Raw genomic sequence first — 19269 nt, 5'->3', positions numbered from 1 at the left:
AAATTATTTGGTAATCCCGCAGACCGGATTTGGCCCCCGGGCCTTGAGTTTGACACATGTGGTCTATGTCATGGCACAGTGGTTGAAAAAAAAGCTTGTTTGGAGGTTGGATGCTGGGTGGAGTTGATTTGTATCTGTTTGTTTTTTATTTTATTTCATTCTGTTTCTGTCTTTTTTAAAATGCAGCCTTTTGATCTTTTTCAACCATCAGTTATGTCTAGTTTGGGGATTGTGCTTGGGTGAATGTTACCGCAGCTGTCATCGTCTAAACATACTGTATTTCTTTCAGAACAATAGCCAGAGTGTCTCAAGAAACTCCAAACATGCATCATACATATTTTTGTATTTAACTATTGACGTCTTTGAAGGAAAACTAACATCATTTACTGTGTTGAAAGGTCATGATTAACTAATTGTTTTACAGTTCTATCACTAAGCAAAACAATGAGGGAAGACAACCAACTTAACCTTTTAATATGATCCCCACTGAAACACCAGGATACTCCCATGCTTGTAAACCCCACCATCGTATCTCCACCCAGTCAGTGCTAACGTTCCAACACACAAGTGCAAACATAAACACACACACACCCGGCCCCTGGGCTCTTTATGGAGTGAGATCGAAGGAGAAATGATGCTTATAGGGAGATTCATCAACAGCTGGATCAGATCTGTGCACTCCTCACTTATTAACACACAAACACACACACACAGGAGGATTTATTTCACGCATACCGATGTGATCGCATCAGCCAATCCAACGATGACAGCCCATTTTTTGTGCATTTTTTTCCCCCCAGCCTGAATATATTGGTGGGGAATTTCTTCCAAAAAGAGTAGCAGATTTGGTTCGCTCGTGTATAACAACACACCCTGTCTGTCCGAGAGGAATTAGCTTTCAGTCTGAAGATGAAATTCCAAACTTGTGAAATCTGTTAATTTACTGATTTGCTCAGGGAAAATGAAAAAAAAATGGCAAAAACTATTTGATAGAGTTGGAAAAACTAGAAACAGGAAAACTGTCCAAGGTGTCAACTGTGCATTAGTGAGCAAAAAAAAAATGATGAAGCATTTCCTCAAAGCGATAATGTTTAGTTTGAATAAGGCCAAACACAATAATCCCAGTCTTGTGCAGGTGTACAATTCTGTCCCTGGTGTCCTTAGACAGCGCTCTGTTGCCATTAATACAAGTATTGAGTGGTCTGTGAGAGCCACAATTCTTGCTTGTTTGTTGGAGCCAAATACTTATTTTATGCAAGAATTTACAGATAAATTCTTTTAAAAAAATCATACATTGTGATTTCCTTTTTCACATTCTATTTCTCAAAGTTGAGAAAATTACAGACTTCTCTAAACTTGTTAAGTGGGACAACTTGCACAATCGCTGGCTACCAAATACTGTATTATAGGATTATTCTTTTGAAATGCATGTTATTTTTTCCCATGTAATCTGGTTGTATTTCTTTATAATTGCCTGTAAAAGTGCCTGAGGTGTGATTGTGTGTGCGCGCGTGTGTGTGTGTGTGTGTGTAAGAGTGAATATTCTATACCCAACCCAAAATTGTCCCCATTTCATTGCTTTATTAAATCTTTGTGTCTAGCTAATGTATTACAGTATGTCATCTAGAAATATACACAGAGTGTGTTCATGTTTGTGTGCATTGAGTCCCAGTTAAGACAAGATGTTTATGTGTGTTTGGAGGAAGACGTCTTGCTCTCGACGAAGCCAAATTAAACTGTTGGAAACACTCACAGCTCACCCTCTTTCTCCTCCCCCCTTGGCCTCGCAGCCGTTGAAGTAGCTTTATAAATAACGCTTAATTGTGACACGATGCTGAGGTAGTCCAAAGCTGCAGGCCAGTTTCGCCTTTATGTGTTCTGGAGCTGCTTCAGGTAATTACGTTGCGCAAAATGTATCCAACCATCACAAAATGTTTAACGAACCTTAATGAAACACCGATAAAGGTCTACACAAAAACCCAGCATGATGCAAAACCCTGATGTAATACAGGGCACGTGTGTGTTAATGCATGTGTATTTTGTCGCCGTGTTCGCCGTCATTTCAGAGAAAAAAAAAGAAAAACTCAGTGATGAAAAAAAGAGTGATTAATGTTTGAGCTACTTCTGGATGTCAAGGCTTTCTTTGTGGAAGCATTCCTCACCGTGCATTCAGCAGCAGATCAACATTGAATCAGTATCACACATGATGCCATGCAATCTGTGTGTGTGTTTTTTATTACTCACCTGTGCAGCCTGTTGTGCCCTTGCGTACAGAGTATCCGAGTTCACAGTGACAGATGAAGGATCCTTTCGTGTTCTCGCAGTTACCGTTTAGGCAGATGTTTGAGTTCAGCTCACACTCATCCACATCTACAAGTCAAGGGAAAGACTGACTTTGGCCATGTGTTAAACACAACTACAACACCAGCACTCAAGGCATCAATTCAGCTGTACAATAGTGTTTTATTTCTATCCCCGTTAATAATGATGCAGTTGATCCAAATGTGTTGGCACTGTCATGTTTTTTTGAAAGACTGCGATGAAATGTGCAATCCAGATCTGATCGGAATGAAACAGTAAAATAATGGAGGAACCAACCTGACATAATTGAGTCAAATTTCAAAAGGGCCAATAAATTATGAACCATGAGCTTTTCAATTTTCTGCAATAATAAGCGATAGTGATTTTTTTATTTTTGAAACTGAGTATATTATTGATCTGGATCAAATCAAAAATATAATGGAATCTTACATGGTCTAAGGCAGAGGTTCCCCACCTTTTTCGGGTCATGACGCCATTTTGGTATCACAAATGTAAGGCAACCTAAAGATTTTTTCATTTTTATTTCTAGAATTAGTTTTTGGTCATGTTTGTTAAAGTGTGCTACAAATACAGAGTAGGCAGAATTAGTGACAAAGTATAGGATAGAGTTACTTGATGTTTATTGTGTGAAAAAATAAGTTTTTCTAACCTACGTTTAAAAACGAAATCCAATTATTAGATATTTCAGGCAACCTTATTTTAATTCCAGATGACCCAACATGTTGAAAAACACTGGTCTGCAGTCTTATCTCTGATTAAAAATGTGTTATGTATGATGCAATGCTGTTAACAGACAAACAAAAACACTAAATATTATAGTAACATCAGTACATATCAACAGTTCTTCATCTGATCTTCACCAGAGGTTTTAAAGCTATGAATCTATGTTAGGCCTGTTTTGATTAAATACAACAAGGGAAGTGAGTGAAACCATTGTGTGCTGACTCGTGTGCATTTATAGTCACTGATGTGCGGGTTTTGTTTTCTTGTTCAGTGGAACCAGACTTTTAAATGTCACACATTCCTTCAAAGCACTAAAGGTTATGAACACAATATGTTTCACTATCGACCAAATCAACAAGCACAATAGTTTTTGTTCCCTAAGGCCTCTCCATCTGACTCACCGGGTGCTTTTAATGACTCACGTTTTGTGTAACACTAAAGATAATCATAGCACTGTTTGACAGAGCTCTCGTCCAATAAAAGCAACGCTGCTCAGATAGAAGAGGCAGCAGCTGTTTTATGTCAGGCCTAAAATGGGCACCACTTACCCAGACAGGTCTTCATATCATCAGAAGACATGAAGCCATCGAAGCACAGACACTGGTACGTCCCCGGAATGTTGGTGCACTGGCCTCCGTCGCACACTTCTGGGCTCTCCTCACACTCATCAATATCTGACAGTTAACGACAGAGAGGTGGAATTAGAGAATTTAAGAAAAAAAGAGATTATATATGAAGGGACAAACGCATTTTACCATCCCAGTTTGAATACTTTAAAGCACGTGTCAAATTCAAAACTTGGGGGCCAAATCCGTCCCTTTAAAGCTCCAAATTCGGCCCACAGGAGAACGTTACAATGACAGTGAAAACACGACTCATCGTGTAAATCACCAAATGATTTATTTCAGTAGATCCAAATACATCATTTCAATGACACTGCACATTTTCCCATGCTTATATCACATGATGGCATTCATTTTTGATCTGAAATTGTTGTAAGTATTCAAAATTTTTCCAAAATCCTAGAATTTTACTTTAAATACTCATATAAGTGGAAATGCAAACTAGGGCACATGAATGATAAAATTGCTCGTGTTCCCACCTATAATCTGCGGCACACTTGAGATTAAACTGGTCAGTATTTGGCCCCTGTGTAAAATGAGTTTGACACCCCTGCTTTAAAGTGTTCTCACTTCATGAATAATGAATATTTTAACAACACGTTATGTTTTTCTGATGGTCGTCTATAATGTCAATCTGAAAAATGTAAGCATTGACACATTTTCAAAGGATTCAAAGCCGAACAATGCAAAGGATAATGCAGAGCACATATTTTACTACTATTTTATTTTGCTTTTGAAACTTAACCTGAGTGAAATGCTTTATATTGTCCAAGATCTGTCCAAATGTCCACCCTTGGTAGTCAAGAGAGTAAAATCAATCAATATATCTTTGATTGAGTTAAAGTATGTAGTTTTAGTCCAAATTTAGTCATGGGGACTATTTCAGTTAGTTCAGTCTATCATCCATCCATTTTCAGACCCACTTGTTCCTGTTTCTCACGGTTGTGGGGGTCTGTCTGTAGTTTTAGTGAATTAAATGGCATTACAATTTTAGTCGACTAAATCTGTTACAGATAAAGTCTGTAACAGTTTTTTTTTAATTTGTCATCATCTAGTTATTGTCACTTGAAAAATTTAGTCGACGAAAACTATGACGTAAACTTTGAGAGGACAAAATTAGCATTGCTGCACCCCGACTATATGACAGCAGGTAAATACAGCAGCTCACTCACCAGTGCAGCTTCTGAGATCAGGCATCAGGGCGTATCCACTGTGGCAGCTGCACTCATAACTGCCCTCAGAGTTGGTGCAGAAGGTCTCACAGCCTCCGTTCTCAATGGTGCACTCGTCAATGTCTGCGATGGTAAAACCATTCATGAAAACGTAAAAGGCAAATGGATCTGAGTAATAACAAATACATAATATGTGGCGAGCTCCTGTAATCCAAACCTACCCACACACTCCACTCTGTTCTCAGTGGATTTGTATCCGGTGTCGCAGACACACTGGTATCGGCCAATCATGTTGATACATTGGCCGTTTCTGCAGAGGCGGTCACTCAAGTCGCATTCATTGATGTCTGCAAGAGGGCAAAGCAACAATAATGTGTCCATTCCTTCAAAACTAACTTCAGAATAACAAAGCAAGGCAAATTTATTTGTATAGCACAGTTCATACACAAGGCCATTCAATGTGCTTTACATGATTGAAAAATCCAGCAGAAAACATTAAAATCATAAAATCAGCAGTGATGACTTTAAATCAACAATAAAACCATTAAAAATCTCCCTCTCAGTCACAGAACTTTTTCTCTACCGCGTATGGCTGAGAGAGAGATTCTTAATTTAATTTTTATAGCCTTTAACTTGGATTTAAAACTGTTTGTTTCACTTCTTTGCAGCATAACAACTAAAAGCAGCATCACCATGTTTACTGTGAACTCTGGTCTCCACTATCTGACCTGTGTCCATAGATCTGAGAGACCTGCTGGGTTCATACCTGACTAACATCTCCCTGATGTATTCTAGACCAAACCCATTCACAGATTTATACACCAGCAGCAGAACTTTAAAGTCTATTCTGAGGCTGACTGGGAGCCAGTGTAAAGATTTTAATGTTGGCGCCAGTCAATCAGAAAATAAAACAAGTTACAAACTCAAATACATTAAACTGTTAAACAGTTAGAGAGTGTGTAACTAATGAGAAGACAGAACTTACCACCTTATCTAAATAAAACTACATAATATGGTGGATTTCTGTGGTTTCTCTGTCGTACAGTCTTCTTTTTTTAAATCATACATTTTTCAAGATTACTATTAGCTAATTCCATCTACGTAGAATAAAACCAACATGTCTTTCTACAGTCTACATTCCACATTAGTTGGCACTCAGGTGGGTATAGTCGTATAAATAAGAGTTGCAGGGGAAAGCCTGGGGAATCTCAAAGTTTTCAAAGAGAGTAACAATTCTTCTAGCACAGTGGTCTCCAACCATCGGGGCATGGACCTCTACCGTCCCATGGATGATTTGGTGCCGGGCCGCAAAGAACTTATAAAAGTTGTAGAAAATAAAATGTTGTGTTCCAAACAGATAAAATCTTTTAAAGCTGGTGGATATGATATTAAGACAGATAAAACAGTGTGGGCCTTAAATGCATCAATATATCGAAGATATGAGATACTCAAACAAATGTAGATGATTGAAATTGCCGCTTGAAAGTCAGTTTTGATTTCCAATTTCCACTGTAAACTCTCGGTTTATTGACATTGTGAAAAAAGTTTTGCGCAATGCATTGTGGGATATAGAGTCTCGTAGACAGACTATACTACACAATGTCTTCATCTGTTAAAAGTATCATCTCCAGAAGCGTTAAAGGGCCCATGTTACGCTAAATCAACTTTTCTGAGCTTTAAACATCATAAAGTGCTATTAGGGCTTCATACACATGCCCAAAGTGTTTTTTTCATTGATTCCCTCAATCGTTAGTTAGAGGGTGATGTTCTCCTTTCTTACTGCAGGGTGAGCCCAAACACCTCGCTCCAATTTGATGACGCGTTCCCACTTTGATGACGAATTTGACGTGGCACTGAGCTGGAGAAGCCGCGCCTCCAGGAAGCTCTCTGCCGTGATTGACATGTAAACAGACACGCCTACAAAGGTGAGCATTTCAGTGTCCTTGGCGCAGTGCTATGTATGTATTTTCTACAGTCTATGTATGTACCAGCAAATGCCCCGCCCCCACGCTCTGTCTCGTGTTTATAAAGCAGCATGAGCTCGGCTAAGGAGTGGGTGGGAGGAGGGCGGTCCTTCCTCTGGCCCTACGTCACCGTGCAGGGAGCAGGAAGTCAGTGTCCTGTCTATAGACACGCCCACTCATGAATATGCATAAGTAGGCCACAAATCAGCCTGTTTGTGTAGAGTTGCTCAGAAAGTGACTTTTCAGAGGCTAAAACTCTGGAAAACAGGCGAGTAAATAAACTTAAAATACTATGTTTTTGGGGTTCTTAGAACAAATGTAGATGAGTGAAAAATAGTATGACATGGGACCTTTAAGCTTTCACTCCTGTTCACAATATTTGACAAACCATCTAAATTATAATGAACACTATGTCCGATTCCCCTAAAAATACAACTGTGAATTGAACCTTGGCTCCCTCTCTTCCACAATATTGATGGATTAATCCATTAATTAAGGCTTTGCATTTCCAGAAGTGCACATATACAACTGTTTGTTATATGTAAGTCCACATTGTTAACTAAAACCTCCCCAGAAAGGGGATTTAGATGGATGCACAAATGCATTTTCAACTTTCGTCTTAACAGTGCTAAACTGCTCGAATCATAAAGATATGTAACCAACCCTAACTGTACACATCATTCAAGAGCTGATTGTTGTTTTCTTTAGTTATATCAAAATTTGCCTTTGTGTTTTCAACTTCCTAACAAAGAAAATACACGGGCTGGACAAGCTGAGCAGCATTAGATCATGGATTAGGTCATCCTAATGACTGAATTAGCATTGGTCTGCTAAATCAAAGCTGTAAACTAAACATGATAATTTGGAAACCTTAGAAAGGCTGACTCTTCCATTGTTTTGGTTGGGAGAGTGTGTTGCACGTCTACTGTCAATTTGTTGCCAAAAAAAGGAAGAGGGTTTAAACAAACTGGAGGAATTTACTAATTTTTAACCACAATGCTTCAGTCAAGGAGAAAAAGACTCTCTAGAGACCTGGCTGACAAAATGTAAAAAAATAAATAAAACTGCACAGATAACATTAAAGACATGCTTTTTGAATAAGGTTGTATAAAAGATACAAATCCTTCAAATATTTTCTCTGTAATCATGCGTGTGTCCGCAGAGCTAGTGGTGGTGTTGAGTTCCTATAGACGAATCGCTCATATATCCCACACGTTAGCAGACATGACTCCAACACACCCAAGTCACAGAGGATGAGCTCAGACACTGAGGCACCCGTGTGTGTGTGTGTGTGTGTGTGTGTATTACTGCTATCATCATTTAATACATTTAAGTGGTAAAGTCAGCTTTCTTTGTCTTTGTATTTCAACCAGGTTCACAGTAACAGTGGTTCTCAAATTTTTTGGCTCAAGTACCCCCTTTGTCTTATTTCTAAATTCATGTACCCCCCTTTGTCTGACGAACATTTTGCTTATAAAACTATCTAAAAACAACTATACAGCTCAAGGAGATTGTGAAGAATCTCATTTTGTAAATAAGTGGAAAGAAACACGAGTAAGTGCAGTGGTTCCCAACCTTTTTTGGATCGTGACCCCATTTTGAAAAAGAATTTCTGGTGACCCCAAAGAATATAATTCGTTTTTGATCATGTTTGAGCGCTCATATATATACTGCATTTTAGTTGAACTAGATTTTTATTTCACAAAGTGAAAGTATAGAAATAAAGTTGTTTCAGATTGTGTGCTGTCTATCCATCTATCCATTTTCTGACCCGCTTCTTCCTTTTTTCAGGGTCGCGGGGGTCTGCTGGTGCCTATCTCTGGCTCACACTAAGCGTTAGGCAGGGGTACACCCTGGACAGGGTGCCAGTCTATGGCAGGGCAACACACACACAGACGACCACTCACACACACATTTTTTGGATTGTGTGAGGAAGCCGGAGTACCCGGAGGAAACCCACGCAGCACAGTGAGAACATGCAAACTCCACACAGAAAGGACCCAGGTGTCCACCCCAGGGCTTGAACTCAGGATCTTCTTGCTGTGAGGCTGACATGCTAACCACTAAGCCACCCATAATAATTAAAACATTTCAAAAATCTATTTAAATTTTTCAGAAATTTCAGGTGACCCCATTTAAACTCCAGGTGACCCCATATGGGGTCCCGACCTCAAGGTTGAAAAACACTGATTTCGTGCCTCCTGAATAGATTCATTTCTATAGTTTTTATCATTTCTGGTCATCTCAGGCCTGGGGTGGGACCAAGAGTGACACTTTACTTGTTAATTTTCCACACTCTCTCTCTCTCTCACGTACCCCCTGAAGTGTCATCGCATACCCCCATTTGAAAAACACTGCACTATGACATTGAAATAAAGGAAAATGAAGAAAGGATAGACTTGCAGGAAGGGTCTCATTACTCACCTAAACAGGCTGAGCCGTCCGGGGCGATTTCGTGTCCTTCTGGACAGCTACACTGGAAACTGCCCTCTGTGTTTAAACATTCACCTCCACGACACAGCAGAGGGTTCCTCTCACACTCATCGATGTCTGACAGAGCAAGATCACACATTCAGATTTAGCTTCAGTTGCATTGAGACAAATAAAAAACAAATCCAACAAAAGTGAGCCTCAGTGAAAATCATGGATTTAAAGAGTACGGCATGAATCACAATTCTCAAAGAACAGTGACCCAGCAGCCATTTCTTATCCAAATAGCTAGATATTAAATGATGGGGAAAAAAATGTTCCCCCTGTTTTGAAAACAAAGTTTTTATTTGAGTCTTGGGGTATTGAAAATAATTGTTCATACAGTTACAGTGACAGACTGTAATAGTCTCCTGGGGGAGAAAAAGCACCTACTTTATCAGAATCAGGCATCTGAGCATGAACGCAAACACTAAAAAAAGGGACGACTGACTGTCCTGCATGAACCTAAAACAACTACAATAATAACTGAGTAAACCAAGGCTTCACCCAAGCTGGTGCAGTGTCCTCACAATTTGGAGTCACGGAAATTAAATGATTATTATTTTGAAATCACAATGTGCGGCTAAAGTTATATAGGTTTTAACATTAAGTCTGGCCTTGCAGGCAGAATAAAAAATCTTGAAAGTGATTGTTGTGGCCTTAAAAAGATAAATATTCTCTATCTACTAGCTTAGTATGAAGGTAACAACATGAACGAATGAAAGTGTCACATAATTAACATAAAGGAAAGGAATGGAGCCTTAGCACACAGACTTAAAAAGGAATATTTTTTGTGGGGTGGGGGCGTTAAAGCATGTTCCATCCAACATTGGTCATAATTATCTTACACAGAATTATTGGAATATTTCTGGGACTAGTTAATGAAAATGTAATGCAGATTTAGAGAAGGCAGCTCTTTCTATAAATGTCATTTCAGTGAACCGTTTCTCACACACAGAAAAACTACATACGGGGACAGCCTGTTAATATTACATCAATTTGCTCAACAGGCAGTTCAAGCAAGTCCAGCATTAAAGTCAATTAAAATTACGTTCTCAATTACTAAATTTCCGTTACGATTAATCACAATTACTCAGCCTGAAATAAATAACCCTATAGAATGCAGCCCTCATCTCGTATGATAACAGGTCAGTTTTGACCCGCGTTTTAAATCAGCTTTAGAAAAAAAAAAAAAAATTTTCTATCTTCTAATTTGTTCCTCATCTCTTGGTTACCTTGTTAGACCTCCTTATCCATGGAAATATAGGTTTTAATATTTTTGGTGTGGGCATCTGAGCCTTTTTTCTGTCAGTGTACCCCTGATTCCAATTATTCTTTTAAATGGTAAAATGATCCTCAACAGAAGTGACAGGTAAACTTGATATGAAACACATTTTAATGATTGTTAACTACATATGTATAAGTAATAGAACTGTAACATGGTTCTCGAATTATAATTGACAATTTTCATAGGATTTCCATGCCGATTACAAAAAAAATCTGAAGTCAATTACAATTTAATTATGATTACACCAGCAGGTTTTTTTCAATTACAATTACAAATATATGCATCATAAATGTAATGAATTGCGGATCATGGATGATTGTTTTTTTTTAAATATATATTAGATTCTCTTAAACCCTAGCAAAATATCCAAATAGTTTGTAAAGAAGAATTAAATCCTTGTTAATGTCCTGATAGCAATTTATTTTCCAAGTATTTGTTGGTTTACAGTTTGTAAGTGTTTGTTTGAGGTTTTAATCACTCACCCATGCAGTTTTTCATCATCATGAAGCCGCTCTCGTAACCTTCAAAGCACTCACAATCGAAATCTCCCGGTGTGTTGAGGCACCTGCCCTGTCCACACAGGTCTGGAGAGATACGGCATTCGTCGATGTCTTTAGGAGAAAATGAAACAAAAAGCATCAAATAAAACTATACGTCAAAAGTTTTAGCCATAAAGGAAAGCACACAAATAAGAGGCAACACGGGCCAACCAAACTGATTTCTCTACTGTCTAAAAGGAAAAGTTTAAAGAGTCTGTATTTTATTCTAATACTGAGCAGATTATTCGAATGAGAAAATGAGACTTCGTTGTCTCAAAGTACCTGCAAGTTGGCACTGGTGTGACGGTTTGAGCTTTTCCCAGTCTCAGTTTAATACCTTGGTCAGTGCACGTGTGCAAAAACGTGTGAATAATTTTGGCCCATGTTTGTATGGTCTAAAACTGTCATCAATCCGAATGGTTCGGGTTAGGGATTAGGATTAGAATTAGGTTTGAGATTAATCGTGAATTGTGGGAAAAGTGAGCCCGTGACAACGGGACACATGAAAGTTTCTGGAATCAGGCTTTTATTTTGAAATCTGGAAGTGTGTCAGCTGAATAATCATGTTGATTACTATCTTACTTTAAAAAATAAATAAATAAATCAGAAAAACTATAATAAAGTCTGCAGTATTGTTCCTTTCTAGCCCATAGTCAGTCAGTGAACTGGGAGCTACTCACCAGTACAGTTTCTTTCATCAGAGTCCAGAGCATAGCCGTTATCGCAGCGACACCGGAAGCTGCCAATGGTGTTCCTGCACCTCCCATTGGAGCACAGTGTGTTTATCATCCTGCACTCATTGATATCTAAAACAGAGCAGATATAAAGAATGAGGTGAGGACTGCACAGTAAATGTGGGTGTCCACAGGTCTATACCTTTAAGAAATGGTCTGCCATTAATAAAGTCCCCCCTGTGAGAGAATCCCGGGCCCCTTGGACAGAGTTGAGTGTATTCTGGAGTGCCTTTTTCTGGACATTCGTCACATTCAGGACCCCAGGCCACACCCACTGAGCAGCAGCAGGCGTCCACACGGTGCCTTCCTGAGATCGGAGTCCCACATCGCTCGTCGTCATGAGTGAGGTAACACTGCTCTGTGCGCAGGTCTGGAAGTCACACAAAACAGATTCTTATATATACACACATCTAAAATGCTAATAATGCACTGTATAATTATAGTATAGACAATAACATAAGATGACCATTTCAGACAGGGTTATTGGGGGCTCACCGATGCAAGTCCTCCCACTGACATCAACAGTCATTCCAGGAGGACACTGGCAGGTAAAGGAACCTGGCGTGTTGACGCACTTGCCATTGACACAGACTCCAGGAAACACCTGGCACTCATCCACATCTGGCAGCGAGCGGAAGGAAACCAAAACAACATCAACAAACCACTTTTCACATTTTATCTCAAGAGAAAGAAAAGAAACCAAAGAAAGTCTAACCTTGACATAAGTTTCCCTTGACTCGAGCAAACCCTTTACTACAGATTGGATCTAACAAAAAATTAAATCGTTAAAACAAAGACTGTAAGACAAGTCAGACATTTGTTTTGAATGTTCTAACAGTCAATACATTACACAGTTACCTTTTTCACATTTGGCACAGGGGCTGTTCCACGCTTCACCCAAAGTGGCGCAGCAGTGGGACTTCAGAGTAGCTCCATTGATATTGACTTCACAGCGATTGTTGATAATCTTAAGCCAACAGGTGCTCTTAGTAGTTTCTGTTTATTACAACAAAGGTGGAAAAATGTGAAATTCAATCACAAATCCACTATGACATTTTGTGCTAATCCATATACTGCAAATGTCAAAATCCTTATTTGAGAGAATGTACCTTACATTTACCTGAAATGTGACAACATTAGCCAGAAGTCTTGGGATTAGTTCACAAATATGATCAAAAAATGATGGGACCCATTTATAAGGTCAAATAAACTAAAATAGGGCAATTTAAACTAAGAAAACTAAAATAAGTTGAGCTATCATAAGACAAAGTAAAAAAAAATAAATTAGGATTAAACAGGGTAAGTTAAAATCAATGGCTTAAAAAAATCTGTTAAATAAACCAAAAAAAATCAACATTGGTAATTCATTAGCATGTTTAGCCATCAGTATCCTAAATTGAGGTATACTCCACTTTCTGTGGTAAGTGTGAAACATTAAATACAACACAAAACAATCCAAGACATAGAAGATGGAAGAATGAATGAATCAAACATTATTATGTAGTAAAGGACATTCATGTATTTTAGTGACCCAGTATTCAACCGTCAACTAATCTAAGAAAAACTCAAATAAATCAAGATCAAATAATAGCAGCTAAACTAAGATATGCTAAAATACGATTAGATAAGATAAGATGAAGTGTTTTTAAAAATAGTTTACTAAATTAAAAAACACTGGAAGGATTTTTGTCTATAACCATTAGCATGTTTAGTCATCAATCAGCAACTACTAACTAGAGATATACTCCATTCCGAGACAGGATAAGCCAGTGTAAAGAAGGCAGAATTAATGAATTAAACATTTTCATGCAGTAAGAACATTCTAGTTCAACCATCTCTCCTCACTTACCAACACACTCCAGTCCTGTGCTGTCCAGTGAACTGCCCGATGAACACAAACACACAAAGGAGCCCGGGCTGTTCTTACAGTCACCATTAATGCAGGGGTTGGAGTCACACTCATCGTCATCTGCAGAGGCAACAACAACAATCTAGTTTGTTCCTTTCATCACAAGCTGCCCACATCCTGCACAGCTTATACATTCAAAGAGTCTCAGACCTTCACAGATGTCGGTCTCAGAATCAAAGTGGAATCCTTTGGGGCACTGACAGTTGAAACTTCCGGGTGTATTCCTGCACAGACCGTTCTCACACAGACGCCTGTTCATCAGACACTCGTCGATATCTGAGGAGAAACACACGGAGAAATGAGAACCTCACTTCTATTGCGATGACGTATCTAAGCGGTGTTGTACAAAGACCTACCGACACACTGTTTTCCTGTCAGGTCCACCTCAAAACCTTCGTTGCAGGTGCATTTGTACGTCCTCAGCATGTTTTCACACACTCCATTCTGACAGATGTCAGGGTCAAGTGCACACTCGTTAATATCTGTGAGGACAATCAGAATTTGATATACATGAAAAAAAATACACAAGTGCTTTCAGTAAACGTGTCCAACTTAAGGTCCGTGGGCCAAATTAAGCCTCATCTAATCTGACTGGCAGAAAGATTTTGCTCAAAGTCAAAAAATTTAATTTAAGTTTTTATTGACTTTCAAAACATTTATTAAGGAACAAAAAACAACAAAACATTAACATAAAGGCTGATGCACCCACCCCCCATCCATAAGGTAACATTTTAGGTTTTTTAATGTTAATGGATGATGGAGTGTTTAAAATATAAAAAAATGAGCCCACACACGTCTATATCAACCTATTGCCTTGAACAGGTTGTGTGATGCATTATGTACTGCAAGTCATGTCACTATGGAGTCTTAAATTAAACCACAATATTTCTTATACGAGAGCCACAATTTGGAATTTGTGCTTTTTTCCTTCACAAAAACATGGATTTCCCTCGTCCGGCCTACTAACTACAACTAAGATGTGTTTAAAATCCTTGTTTTAAAAGGTCAGCACAACCCATCCAGGAGAAGTTGCTTGTAATTACCTCTTCCATCACCGGTTATACCGCCGCCATTGGGGCACAAAGCGAGAAAGTCAGCTGCAAGATTACACAGAAAGAGGAACAAAATCACAGCATTTGCAAAAGCATCTCATTTACCAGAATTTGATCTTATTTACCAGAATTTAAAGGGGAAAAAAATCAAAGCAAAGTATTTAGTACCATGTTATTACTCATTGGCATGCTTTCTCATCAGGCCAACGTGCATATATAAAGAAGTCGTTTCATGTGGCACAGCTCAGCCTTCATTTGATATAGAATCTTTAATTGGCAGGTCTAATGAGAAGAGACTAGATGCAGTGAGTGTGTGTTTTGGGGTACGTGCGTGTGGACATGTAGAGGCTTCCAGTGATTTCTTGTAAAACTTAAAATTATTGCTACTTTTCCATCATTGATGAAATCCAAGATTCCATGTAGAACACATGCAGTAGTTTATCAGGTCAACCTGACCTTCAGAAGTGTGTTTTGGATTAAAAACAAGCTGTATGTGTGTGTCTGTGACCGTGTGCACATCTGTGGAGGGCGGAGAATTTCATAGATCTGTACCAGAGCTTTGTGGTGGGCAGGGTTGGCAGGGCTCTCCGTAGGCATAGTCGGTGCTGGCACAGCAGCACTCTGACTTGGTCACTGCTCCAAATAGAGGTCTCACACACTGCCCTCGCTTGTAGCCACCGTAACACGAGCTGCGCATATGCGTGTCTGTTTTGGAGGAACAGGAAATATATGGCACGCGTTTGTGAGAAACGCAGATGAGGAAAGACAGGCTGAAGAAGCAGCAACAAATGAGAAGCAACGGAGGGAGAGAACGAAAGACAAACCCAGTAAACAACACTGCTGACAAAATAAACGCTTGTTCTGTCTGAGTAATATCCAGGGACTTTAGGCATTCTTCTGCACTGATATCATTCTGACAAACAGACGCAGCAGCATCTCAACCCTTTCCCAATGTGCACAAACAATTCCACAGATCTGCTTCACAAATGACTTTCATTAAAGCAGGAGAACAAAAATGTTAAAACTGAAAAACATGAAAATTGTTTTCAAATGATAGGAATTGTAAGGTCTTTTTATAGCATCATATAATTTGGAAGTGCTTCTGATAAATCATAATAGTGCCCATAATCCCATAATACAAGTACTACAAGCAAACTTTTCAAATTACAACTACAGTGCAGCAGATTGCAAAAAGTAACAATATTGATTAGATGGTTTTGACATTAAATAATTAAAGGCACACTGTGGACTTTTTGACCTAAAGCGTTGACCCATATGAGTTATTTTAAATGATTCCTCAGGCCAATATACAGCGCTTGACAGTATCAATTCTTCAAGCGTGGCTTCCCTCTTGAAATACCGACCATGTAAGTTTGGAGAGACTTTGGTCAGGTCATGTGACCTGGAGAATGCCTGGAGAACATTTCACTTTATGGCAGTCACGTGACCACAGGCTCAGATATACATACTTCCCACATGACGTCACAACATACGGGCATTTCCCGACCCAACGCCATTGTTGTGGGCTACTGAAACGAGTTTAGCCTCTGTTTACAGCCAAAAGAGCACACTATGGTAGTTTCAGGTTGGGTTAATGGTGCACTAATTGCCATGATAGTTGAGTTAAATGTGGTTTCTTTTCTTTTCTGAATGATGTGAAAGTTACAGGTCTAGACCCCCTAGTGGCCAAAAGTTACACAGTGTGCCTTTAATATAACTGTATCCCAAAATGAGCTTAGATAACCAGTATCTACAGTGTGAATAAAGCTTAAGAGTAACAATACTCAGGGTGTAAGAAAAAAAATTTATTTGGCAATATCGAGATATTTCACAGCACGATTACTGTATCGATCCAAAACATATCTGAGTCGATTTTTTTTTAATCATGTTTTTTAAATTTTTTTTTTTTTTTTTATTGCACTAACATATGCATAGCACGTAAACACCCGGTCACTCCTCAATGCATTTTAGCTTGGAAGTTGATTGCACTTTATATAACATACTGGGCCCTTTTATAGATGTATGTGGTTACTTTTTTTTTGAAAACAGAATCTGAATCTTATTTTCAAAAATGCAATTTGACAGTTTGATAAACACCACCACTTGTTTTTGATATTGGTACTTGAATTACAGTTAGCTACCATTTACTTGTTCTCACAAGTAATAAAATGACAAAAATGGTATTTCAAATTATTTTGAACTTGTAAAGGGGAAATTTGTAATTATTGACATCATAATGCATATCGTATTGTTTAGTATCGGTATATATCGTATCATTAAATTAATGGCAATGCACACCTCTAAACAATACATATTAAAATAGCAGTGTTTCAGTTTACTAACCGTTACTGCAAAAGTGTGATAAAAAACAAAAAACAAAAGTGACACCTTACCGACACACACTCGCCCATCCAGGCCGACTGCCATCCCGGCCATACACTCACAGCGGAAGGAGCCCTCTGTGTTGACGCAGTGGCCGTTCATACACATGCCTGGAGTCTCACACTCATCAATGTCTGCAAACACATACATAAATGTACCGTCAACCTGGAGATAAGGCGATGATCCTCAGTAGGAGCTCATTCGGCCATCTTACAAGGACAATCACCGTGCCTTGGGCCGTTACCAGTACCATGCTGTGCACCTTAGTCAGAGTAAAGCAAATTCTGACATTAAATAGGTCATAATGTATTCCGTACAAAGCCATTCAACCATTTAGAATGTAATTGTGGAGCTAGGCTGTTTCAAATTTCTGTGTTCAGGGTGTTATGGGCGTGTCAGAAATCATAGCCTCGTTAAGTAACGGAGCCATCATTAGCATAAACCCAACCCTGCTGTTGAAGCACACCAAACTTCCACGGCCTCCAGCGGGCGCCAATCGGCCCCTAGCTGGAAACAAACCACATATACGGACTCAGGGGAATAAAACGCGTCCGCTGGTGCCATGTTTTCCATGAAATTAGCACTTTTTTGCACCACGGTTGTGTGTTTCGCCTCTAGTGGGCACAGTTCTGACTCTACCCGGGAGAGATGCACATATTCGGACTCGGGTGGAGCAGACCTTTCCGCTGGCCCGATCCGAGCACTTCTGGAAAACCAACACTGCTCTCTCCCATAGACACAGTACACAGAGGCGGTGCCCTTCCCACGCGTGGGTGTGGTTCCAGCGCCTCTAACTGACACGCCCCCCAGCGTCTCACAGCAGAGAGAAGTGCTGGTTTTTCCATGACTTTGAGACCTAATTTTTTTATACTTCACGCTTTTTTTCATCTTTCAAATTTGGCTCAGTGGTCAATGACACGTTTCTGTGGTATGACAAACTTTTATTTCTGCTTTACTCTGACTTTAAGTTAGAAAGACATTCAAAGATTACATTTTCTTGCATTCATATCTAACTATCAAAGTGTAAAACAGATTTTCAACAATAATGTGGTTTTTAACTGCAGGTGAAAACTATCCTTCCTTCAATATAAAACACGTCCTTCCCTGGAACAAAGTCGGTTTTCTAATCCCTTACAGAGCATGGTGCTCCGTGGACATGTTTTATTTTGAAAAGAGAAAAATTATAGAATTTTAAAAACAAAATAAAACTTTTTTCAACAGTTTTAAAAAACAACAAAAACCATGTTCGTTGGTTAGTTTTGTTAATAGAAAAAAGGTACATTATGTATGTTTCAAGTTCCAACCCATAAAAAAACTTTTAATCAAAATGAGATTTATGTATAAAAACCTCACAGCCAAAACTAAATAAATCCACATCAAATAATATTTGCATGCACTAAGAAAACGTTATCCTGCCTCAAATGCGTACTTCTTCAAAACGTATTTTACATTCCATCCTAAGTGTCACAATTCACCAAAACTGTTCCATGACGTCATCCCACAAACTTAAATTCACTGACTTTTACGAGAGGTTGGAATACCGGGTTGTTTTTAATTAAATTTCCCTCTCAAGTCACATCCCTCTTTCCAAAATATTCTCTTTCATATTTCATCTTAACTCAGCTTTATCCTGCAGCCTCCTGTTTGTTAACCATCAGAATAAACCAAGTGTAAATCCTCGCCTCTCATTGCTTTGCTAGAGAGAAAATGCTGCCGTCTTTTCTACTAAATGGGGACATGTCGACACCCAACTATTACAGCAGTTAAATCTTTGTGAAAATATCTAAAACCTTTTCTTAAACAATACATGTTTTTAATATAGAAAGAAGGCCAAATACATTTCTTCTGTCTACTCTGGGAAAGTTTGGGTAAGACTATCTGCTAAAATCTCAAAACAGGCGGGCCCCACCTATTCATTCGTCCAGCTGGCCTGCCAAGATGCAAAGGGATTTTTCCCAAGGATTTTTGGGGGATTTTTGCCCTGTGTGCTGAGGCTGGTGTAAGTCAACTGTTAAGATGCCAGAGAGGTGATCAAAAGGCAGATCAAAAAGAATCTGACTCAAAATATTTTTTTGCTAAAGTAGTCAAAAAT

General features: G+C 38.9%; 1 protein-coding gene across 2 annotated transcripts in view; it reads right to left on the bottom strand.

Annotated features, from left to right (window-relative positions):
• Positions 1–19269, bottom strand: part of fbn1 (fibrillin 1) — a 95692-nt gene that overhangs the window by 40146 nt on the left and 36277 nt on the right. For both annotated transcript variants that reach the window (XM_028443317.1, XM_028443316.1), the window contains 17 exons: positions 17189–17311; positions 15348–15500; positions 14787–14840; positions 14100–14225; positions 13894–14019; positions 13684–13803; positions 12693–12830; positions 12550–12600; positions 12330–12455; positions 11977–12204; positions 11781–11906; positions 11044–11172; positions 9229–9354; positions 5062–5187; positions 4841–4963; positions 3594–3719; positions 2245–2370 (listed from right to left, as the gene is read on the bottom strand). In XM_028443317.1, the coding sequence (XP_028299118.1) occupies positions 2245–2370; positions 3594–3719; positions 4841–4963; positions 5062–5187; positions 9229–9354; positions 11044–11172; positions 11781–11906; positions 11977–12204; positions 12330–12455; positions 12550–12600; positions 12693–12830; positions 13684–13803; positions 13894–14019; positions 14100–14225; positions 14787–14840; positions 15348–15500; positions 17189–17311 (2127 nt within the window). The remainder of the gene's footprint in view (positions 1–2244; positions 2371–3593; positions 3720–4840; positions 4964–5061; positions 5188–9228; positions 9355–11043; positions 11173–11780; positions 11907–11976; positions 12205–12329; positions 12456–12549; positions 12601–12692; positions 12831–13683; positions 13804–13893; positions 14020–14099; positions 14226–14786; positions 14841–15347; positions 15501–17188; positions 17312–19269) is intronic.

This window comes from Gouania willdenowi, chromosome 3 (genome assembly GCF_900634775.1).
Source record: "Gouania willdenowi chromosome 3, fGouWil2.1, whole genome shotgun sequence".
Lineage (NCBI taxonomy): Eukaryota > Metazoa > Chordata > Actinopteri > Blenniiformes > Gobiesocidae > Gouania > Gouania willdenowi.
The sequence above is the reverse complement of the archived record's forward strand: the minus strand, read 5'-3'. Positions and strand labels throughout refer to the sequence as shown.